At 39.0% G+C, this 10,123-nt stretch overlaps 1 protein-coding gene across 1 annotated transcript; it reads right to left on the bottom strand.

The window, feature by feature from the left end:
* Positions 1 to 3,916: 3,916 nt before the first annotated feature.
* LOC104268891 (insulin-induced gene 1 protein) lies at positions 3,917 to 9,557 on the bottom strand (the record flags this gene model as incomplete). Its single annotated transcript, XM_009866142.1, has 4 exons — positions 3,917 to 4,777; positions 7,991 to 8,090; positions 8,535 to 8,701; positions 9,433 to 9,557. Coding segments are annotated over 4 exons (422 nt in total), but the record flags the coding sequence as incomplete, so codon positions are not given.
* Between the last annotated feature and the right edge of the window lie 566 nt (positions 9,558 to 10,123).

The raw sequence follows: 10,123 nt of genomic DNA, 5'->3' as shown, positions 1-10,123 counted from the left end.
AAGGCTATAGGTGCTGCTGGTCATGCAGGTCATGGTGGGCCTTTCTACGTTGCAGGATAAAGTCCTCTCCAAGCTGTGGTTGTTCCAAGCCACCTCTTCTGGAGCTTTCTTAAGTCTCTCTGGTACGCTGCAATTGAAAACGCAGTGAGAAAAGCCACCAGACCTTCTGTGTTGAAGAACCCCACAGTCATACACAAACAACTTATATTTCTGCAGGAACATCTCAGTGAGCCTTTCTGCAACAGGCCATTATTGGATGGGACCTTGACTCTCTCATGAACCCAAGTTATTTTAATTGTTGGGCACCTGCTTCCTGTGCACTCATATGCAGGTAAGAGACATTCACAGCATTCAGCATGACTTTTATATGTCTATTTATTTTAAAATGAAGCTGGTTAAGCTTGATACTACTAGAATACAGCCTTCAAGACTTTCTGAACTGGGCTAAGAATTTTCAGGGTGAATAAATGTGAATGCTGTGAAGTTGGTCAGCTTTTGCTTATATCGCAATGTCAGCTGCTGTGATAGTGCTAACCCAGACTCAACCCTGTCTTCAGGAGTCGGCCTATGCAATCTGTGGCCAGATTCTTCTATCTGGTGAAAAGCTCAAGAGAAAGGGTGAAAACAACCCCTTTTCTCTCCTCCATCCACACAGCAAAGTGTGAGGCAGCTGTGATGATTCCAGCTCTTGCAGTTTGAGCTACTCAGCGGCTTTTGATCAGTTAGAAAACAAATAGTCAACATCTGCACAAACAGTATTTGACATCTATTGCTTTTGTGAAGAGGAAGCTTGGAGCATCCCTGGGGTGGCTACAGGAGTTGGCCTCCCCTTCCCAGACCCAAGCCACAGCAGGCTGGCCACAGAGATACTCATGTGGGTGCCCCAGGGCTCTGCTGGAGCCACTAACCATCTACTGAGTTGGGGGAAATTGATGTAGCTGTTTTATTTCTGTGCAAAAATGCTGATTTGTAACTGGTATTTTAATTCCTAGGAAACACAGCAAGTTAAGTGTAATCTCTGCAGCACTTCTTTGATTTTTAATGTAACAATGTAATAGCACTCAAACTACCTAATACACAGACACAACTTGCTGTAATAGAGAAAACATGATTCGCAGCTGGAGTAAAACTTTATCAAGTAAAACCCACTCAGTGTATCTTTGACCTTTTGTGAATTTTTGGGCAGTAATGCATTATTTACAGAAATTATACTAAGTATTTTGAATTCTGTCTTTGAAAGTTAACCAGAGCAGGCCAGAAACACCACCACAACCTACAGACTTTATTATCACACACACAGGCATGAGGACTCTGGTTTTATTGCATATGTAGTCATCTGTCTCCATTCCCAGCCCAGGAAGACAGAACACGACCATTGCAAAACAGGAAGATTTAAACGCAGGGGGAAGACTCCAAATGATGTTTGGGGCAACTCGTGGTATTTCATTGCCTGGAGAAATCTCCATCACCTATAGGTACCTTTCTTGACCTTTTAACTGGAAGAACTTGTTACCACCCACACTCCTCACAGGTTTCCCAGATCAAGCCCTCAATGACCTCTTATACAGAAGTATGCTTTGTTCAATTAGTCCAGCATGTAATGCTTTGCTCACATGAATTTTGGAGCTACTCTGACGTGCAGTAAGGCAACTGAGACTTAATTTCATTATTCATCTCAATATGTTCCTGTTGCATCCACAGAACAGACTATGGGCCCTCCTGTGGCTAATTTAGCACCTGCAAATCCCTGTGCTTAAAGCCAAAGACTGAATAACTTGCTAAATGAATTTGCAGGAACTATGCACAGGTCAAATCATCAAGCTTGCTAGGAAGATTTTTTTTCTCTCTTTAAAATCTTTGTACACACTTCTCTGTTTCAAAAGGAGACCATCATGCCCTAGCTCTCCAAGACCAGGCTGTATTGCACCACTTTATATATTTATAATTCCTTTTGACAAAATCTGAGCAGATGCCATCTTCCCTCTACCAGGTGACACAACAGTTTTACAAATGTTTAGACTTTTTAGCCATGTTTACTCCTTCTCGTTGTTCGCACTCTGCTTCTGACTTTACTGATCTTGATGACCTATGACTATCATAAACAAGCCACCACAGGGATTTCCATGCCCAACCTGCCCTCTCCATATTTTGTTTCACGTTGTCAATGTCAGCATCTTAGAAGACAATGTAGTGAGGTTCTGTACCGTGAGTCCTGTAACCGTACAATACATTCATGCGGGTCTCTTGGTATAACAGCAAGACTGTTTTTCTTCAACTGTATAATCCAGACTAGAAGCCCCTCTAAAAGCTAATTTCTCCAAATTCAGTTTAGGATTTTTTTTTCTTTTAAACCACTGACTACACATGACTGAATATTTGTTATGCAACCATAACAACTGTCCTTTTCAAGAAAGATTCCTGCATAATATGGATACAGAGAATCCAAGGCAAACATGACTTGATCTTAAAACTTTAATAGTAAAAAAAGTGTAAAACCAAACACTCTGCTGAAAACTTATCAGTAAGAATGAGAATTTAAGTGTTCAAATTCAGAATAGTGCAAATTTTCTTCACTCCCCTCCCCACCTCTTCCAAACTTAAAATCACTTTGGTTAAGATACTCAGAAGTATTGGCAAAAAATGAACTTTTGACTTACATTTTTGGCTGCATTACTTCTAACACATACAGATTTAGTTTCAGTTTTTACAAATAAATCTTAAATACTTCTCTGTCAATCAAATATCTGTAGAGATCACTTTCATCTTTACTTACACCTGGTTCCAATAACATTTTGAAATTGGTTTCAAGGTGGTTACAAAACTGTCTCCCCAGCAGGTAACATACTTCTAAGAACAGATGAGTTGATCCAGTCCTGATCTGAGGACCTAGTTTTTTCACGTAGACCTATAAAATGTGAGTATTTACATTTTAAACATTTGAGGAAGGATCTTCTACCAATGAAATTATTCTTGATTTACACCAAAGCAAGATTAGAATTGGGGGCTGCTCTGTAGTAGAGACTGTGTGCAAATCTTTTCCTGCTACAAAGAACCCCACAAGCAGCAGTTATAGCATTCCTTTACAAGAGTGAAAACAGCGAGAACATCGCTATCTGGCCTCAACATTTTTTTGATGGGTCAATCTTTAACTGATACCTCTAACTGTATCTGAAGCCATGTAAGATTGGAAATGAACACACACACGAAAAATAAATTGCATAATACAAAAAGGTAGATCCATAAAAGTTTACAAGTACACCATAACCACAAAATTGGAGTATTTCTAAAAATTTGGGTTCAATGAAAGATACAGCAAAACTAGCTTTACTAGTTAAATAAATTATTGCTCCATTTGACTCCATGCAGCATTGAAATGAACTCAGAACCCTTTTCTCTTTAATCTCTCATCAGAAATGATCGATATTGAAGAGAACATGAGGCTCAGATTTACTGTACATTGCACTTCAACTTTAAGACCTAATACTTGCTATTTAGGTCTCTTGTGGTCTAAGCTATCAAATGAATATGTTGTGCTCACCAGAACTAAGTATTAAGAAACACCAAATGTTTAATGTAGTGACATAAGCACTTTTTTTTTCTTTTCTTTAGAAGGCAATCACAGATTGCAAGTTCTATAGGGTTGTGAAAAAACAAGCAGTGATCTCTTTCAGAAACTGAACTGAGAAAACAAGCTGTTTGCTATTCTTCACATACAGTTTAAATCACATTTTAGGCCTGCTTCTGCTTCCAACCATTTCAGTCAAAACCCTGACTCAAACAGAAGTAAGATTAAGGACACCTCTCGGAGGAAACTGCAGATCTAAGGAGTTGGGGGCACATATTCAGTGGCCAAGCAATGCACATTTTTTCAGTGACATCAGATGCTTAAGATACCTAACACCTCCTTCAGTGAGATATTGAATCATATGTCTCCTATGAAGCAGGAATACTCACACACGCTTAAATTTCTTATTGTATTGGGGTCAGAACTTGATTCTTGCAAATCTAACGGCAAGCTCTAGAATTAATGAAATTTCCAGTCAGAATTCTTGATAAAGTTCACATTTGAACAAGATTGTCTCCAGTGTTCACCTATCGTACTGAAGTAATTTAGAAATTCCAAACTAAGTAACTTCCAACCTTTCATCCCTTCAATCCTCTACACTGTCAAAGACAAAAACTTAATGCAGCATTACAAGTAAGGGCATGATTCCTTCATAAGACTTCTAAAAGCATGAATGCAATGCCTTTAACCTGTTTCGATCACTCTTATTTTTAAATAACCCTATTTTTTACAGATTTGGATAAATACTATTCCTATTAAACCATACTTCATCACTGTTAAGCACCATCAACCTACTTCCTTTGGGCACTGATACAAGAGCTTGTAATTAAATTTCAGTTTCAAGGCTTTAAAATATGGCAGCTACTTCAGTAACTTACACTGGAATCTAATACTTTGAAAACTGCCACTCAGCCTGAACAGTTGTACGCAACTTGGTGTTAAACTCTTCCACAGAACAGCCATACGCAAATGCTTATGTGGTAAATCAGGGTAAGATTTCAAGATAAGCAGTTAATTTCACTTGGCTATTCTAAGAATGGATTAATTTTGTTTTTTCCACAAGTCATTTGTGCAGTGAGCCCATAAAGAGATTATTTTTTCTAAATAATCTTCAACTCAAAACAGGAACACATCTTCGTAATGTTGCTTTCCCACTGGCACCATGCTGTTTTCTTCAAAGATTTAGTCATTGTGTGGTTTTTCTGGAATACCCTATGGATAAAAAACATCAAACAGGTGTTACATTTTAACGGCATCTCATAAATGACTACATTATGGACTATTCTCAATGATTAAAGAGTTGACTAACTTCAGTTTGACTGACAATGACCTAGCAAATAAGCTCAACAAGGATGTGCTCCTTAACGGTGGACAAAAGAAAAAAATCACTATGGCCCGTGCTGTGTCAATTAGTGCACCTGATAAATCCATCTACCAATTGCGCTGCTTTTTGTAAGACTTTTTTAGCTTTCTGACCTATCTCAGTTTACTTCTTAGCAGAAGGTACCCAGTGCTTCACTTAATGGGCATTAATTCAGTTTTTTAACAGCCCACTTTCAAACTGACTTCGCACATAAGTTACTTTATTTTCCAATCCAAGCCTGGTGTCAGATAGACTTACTCATTTCCTCCCAAGTCCCTGTTCTAGTATGAAACCCTACAGTATGTCAGTGTCAGAAATGTAAGCAACTTTTTTTAAAAACAAAGCTTGCAATATGTTCTTCTCATTGTAGAGTCAAAATGCAAATGTATTCACAAGTATTGAATGCGTTCACAGTTCTACAGCCTTCAGCAGCAGCAAACAATAGACAACTGTGAGGTCCAAGTTCTGAACACTATCTTTGTTTGCCAGATGTTGAGAATGACGGTTACAACATAAACCAAAGTGTTGCCATCCATTTAACTCAGCTGATGAGCACTGACTGAGCAACTTTAGGTATCACAATGAGCAGTGAAAGCTGATGGCGGCAGCAACACCTTCACATTTTCTTTTGAAATCAAACTAATAAAGAAAATGTTGGATTCCATCCTCAAGCTGATAGCCAAAAAACCCAATAGAACAAACCCCCAAACCCTCTGCTAACAACAGCCTTGCTTAAAGATTACACTGCATTTGGGTACTACATGGAAATTCACTCGAAATCCAGTTATTGGAAAGCAGCAAAAGCATTTCCCTGCTAACATTTCTCAGGATGGGAGGGGATGTCTCAGGGACACTTCGTTATATATCTTCTAAATTTTTTTTTCTCACTCCAAAAGCTAGACAGGAGCTAAAGAAGAAGCAAGGCAACCTGACTGCACTGCCATAACTTCCAGAGGTGCCACCTTCTACTCTGGACCTGCCCAGAAAATATCTGCTGTTTCATGTGAAACTGTCACAGGGACCCAAACAACTCCGGGAGGGCAGGAGAATATTGCTACATAAGTAACTGTTTTCTTCAGGTTTAGTTTAAAGAAATGCAATATTCCATCTTGCCACATTCACAATGGCTGAAAAAACAGAATGATGCTTTTGGGTCATCTCTACAGGGGAAAGACCTAGCTGACTGAATGCTACCATTCTATTTGAAAAGTGGAATTCTTTGAATTTCTATCACTCAATGCTTTAAAGAAGTGCTCCTATGTGCAGAAGTGCTCCTATGAAAATCTTGGGCTGCTCCAAGCTTTTCCAAGTTAAGTAATGGTAACATGAAACACAGGAGAAGATACTTCTAGGCAATCAGAACAGAATGCTTTGCCTTGCCAGCTTCCCTCTTTTTTTGTAAGGAAGATGACAAGATTGACAGGAAAGTTGCAGACAGGAGCCAGTCTGATTTTTACTACATTCAGGTGAGATATCAGGTGAAAAGAAGTAAAAAAAAAAGGAAGTCCTATATAGCTAAATTTATTTTAGCTCTTTCTTCTTTAGGACTCTCTTCCTTTTCTTTCTAACATAGGCATAGTAACTGGAAGTACTGCACAAGCCAGTATGAAATATAGAACTGTAGCATATAACTGACTATTATTTTATTCTGAGACTCTGCTTGCAATAGCAAACCTTAAAGAGAACTATGTATCATTTTATCTTTTTCACTTAATGCCAGTGGAAAATTTAAAAAGAGAAATTAAACCCTCTCTTCCCCTTATATATGCAGTATTAAGGAAAAACACATGCAGACAGTAGGCACCACTGAGATTTGAAGAAGGAGTAGTGAGTTTGTATTTTAAAGAACTTCAGAGCAAATAAAAATTGACTGTGAGGTTAAGATTGTGTCCATCGTCTCAGGAAACCTGTAACTTGTTATCAAGTCAGCATGAAAGAAAAACCTCAAGAACAGGTGTAGATTTGCCCCATGGGTAGTTTGGGGTTTTCCCCCCTCCACAGCCTTTGCTACAAGGTGTTACTGTTAATTCAGTGTAACTGAGAATCAATACTAAAGAAACTGATCTTTAACATTAGCCAGTGGTGGTCACGCAATACGGCTCCCTTCCCCAGCTTGTCCTTAAGCCTGTCCACCTGCAGCATCAAGTTCAGACTATCCACATCAGAAGTACATTAGCATCCACCCGCTGGCTTAGCAACACTAGATGAAGAGACACAAAGCCTGTTCCAGGAAAGAGAGTTAGCTTTATACTAATATTTTTACTCATTTGTGGTTCGGTCCCAAAAAGCAGCTCTCCCTCCTACTAAAGAGTTCAGAAACTAACATTTCAGGAACTCCGAAGTCTACAACGCCCTTCCTTCAGTAAAAATTAAAGGCACCTAAATCTCAGCAGCCTTAGAGAAGTCAAAAACTTGAAGGATGTTATCGAGGATAAAGGTCTTCTGTAGCAAAGAAAATGGAAGTTAAATCAATATAGTATTAATTATTACTATCCATCAGTGTCAGAACACTTTTTACAACCAAGCCTGAGGGTGATATGCAAGCATACAGCCAGCTTTACTCTTAAGTATGCTACAAAGAAATAATCACTTAAGAACTTAGCAAATGAGACAGTAATTTATAGTATATTACCCCATATATGGAGTGAGAGTTGAACTAGATTCTAAGTGACCAGAAAGAGCATATTTGATTCCAGACTGGCGGAATTTAATGCTAGATAGGGGCATTTCTGCTTCTCCGTTTTCTGTCTACTTTGATGTTAACTCAAAGTACTGACAGGGCAGGAGTGATTAAGATTCTCAACAGAGGCAGAGTACTGATTCCAGTCTTATTTAGGCTGTTGCTAGAAAAAGTTAAATACAACTTACTCGAACACTTACTAAGACAACTCCCGCTCTACTGGCAACACAGGTTGTATGCTTACACTTCAACTCTTGGCAAGATACCTATTTATCTCTGTCTATTTGTGAGTCATACCCTCAAAGGCATAGTTTGTTCTTGGACTAACAACAATGGAAGATATTTGGCTCGATAAAGGAAATGCTAATTACACAGTAATTACCATGGCCAGCTGACGTCCTATGTTCCCTACAGTCACGCCTCCTGAGAAAAATATACATGGAAGCCAAGAACGGATGTAAAGAAAATCTGGGGATGTATACCTAGTAAACAAAGGAAAAGAGTTAGAGACAAGTTATTATTACCACCTTACATACTGGCAACAAGACACTAAAAAATTTGCTCCCTGGGCCCAACCAGTAATACAGAAGAAGAAAAAAGGGAGATCAAATTAAGTCTGATAATTTAATAAGCCAACAGAGTTTAGAAATTCTCTCCTGAGAGACAGTTAATGATACACCAAACCAGCAAAGGCTCAGTTTGCTAAACTGGTACCATTTCATTCCAACTTGCCTGCTCCCCACCCTCCACCCCCAGTTCTCAATCTGATCATTTGGAACAACTGGACAATTAGCTGCCTTAGACAAAAAAAATGTCTTATCATAAGAACATGACAAATATGTTAATAATTAGCTTTCAGTGCTCGTGCACCTCTGCTTTTAGTTAAGAAATGAGAGTTGAAATGGTATTTTAAAATCGTAACTTACTGATAAACACCATTATATACAAGAAACTGGGTTATCAGGGTTGCTACAAAGGCTATTGTAATTCCAAGTCCGAGACCACTTCTTGAACGATCAAACGTCCACCAAAGACCCAGTGATAAGGCTGCTAGAGTCAAGGACAGCTGGACGTTGTTTGCAAAATCTAGTTTCTGGAAAAAGATGTTAAGGACAATCCTTGTAAGTCTGCAGACATCCTGCTGCTGAAACTGAACAAGGGAGCACTCAAACCGAAAGTGAACATGATTCTGTACCTCTAAATACAGTATGATAAAGATCTGGTTTTCAGACCTGCTGAGCAATCATAGCTCTTGTTGACTTTGACTGGAGTGTGAGTGCAAAGGCTGCTCACTGCAGGGGGGCTGGACTACATAACCTTTAAAGGTCCCTTCCAGCCCAAGATTCTATGATCCTATGAACATCAATTTCTGTCACACTAAGCAGCTAAAGAACATGCTACACTGTAATATACTGAACTTTTACGGGTCTTTTTTTTGTTTGTTTCAAGTAACCTAGTTATCCCTGCTGATTTAGGTTTTCTTCTCAAACTGTCATTATGCAACACAAAGAACACTCTTACTGAACAGTTCGGTGTAACTCACTAGTCAATTATTAGATGCAGATAACATACAGATTAAAATAATACAACTCACATACTGTTATGTTTGCAGTTACACCAAACTTACTACGTTGTCCATTCCTTCCAGCATCCCCCTAACTACTTTTAAGTAGTATTGCAGCATATTGCAGGTCTCTCAGGAGTTTGTCTCTGCCAGTAGTACCATCCCTACCTTCGTAATTCTCCCAGAGGTGAACAGCAGAGACTGTTTCACGACAACAGACTAAGCAGATTGAGCAACAATGAAAACTAGTTCAAGGATACAGCACTTGCATGGTTAATGCCAACGAAAACTGCTATGCATCGCATCACACTGGCCCACTCTCTCTTGAATTTGTGTGGCTCCCCAAGGTGGCTGTCAATGCAGGGATACAGCAGGCCAACGACAGCTGCAAGAGAAATAACACTACTTGTATGAACCGTTATACAATGACTACTTCAGTATTACTACTTTGGCTAATAAGTGCTTAACAAAGTAGAGAGGTGCTCATTACGCTACTGTAAGCCTGATGAAAAGACAATTATTACCCGCCTACTTCAGAAAAGAAGAAACCTTCACTCTAACAAGCAATACTTTGTTTGAACCTTTAAAGCAGAGATACATATATTGCAATGTTAAGATATCTGACTTCAAGCTCCTTTTCTCCCATGAGCATCTCTCATTTGATATCCTGAGCAGATGCTTGATTTGTAATGATAAATAACAAAGCATAACAAAAGCTTCATTATAGTGAGGAATGGAATATGTTTATTGCTCATGTGCAGTGCTGACAGTTTCAGGAACTTGACTCATTAGCTGTGAATCAGGTCCTGAATATTTGCCTGGACTCAAAAGTTTCTTGGCAGAGCTGCTTTCTCTCCTTCTGCTGAGCTGTAAATCAGCATATGCTGCCATCCAAATCCGATGAATCCTGACACCAAACAGAAGCAGAGATGAACTTAAAGAAGCACCTGC

Source organism: Apaloderma vittatum, unplaced genomic scaffold (assembly GCF_000703405.1).
Source record: "Apaloderma vittatum isolate BGI_N311 unplaced genomic scaffold, ASM70340v1 scaffold3733, whole genome shotgun sequence".
Lineage (NCBI taxonomy): Eukaryota > Metazoa > Chordata > Aves > Trogoniformes > Trogonidae > Apaloderma > Apaloderma vittatum.
This window is presented reverse-complemented; position numbering and strand designations above follow the sequence as displayed.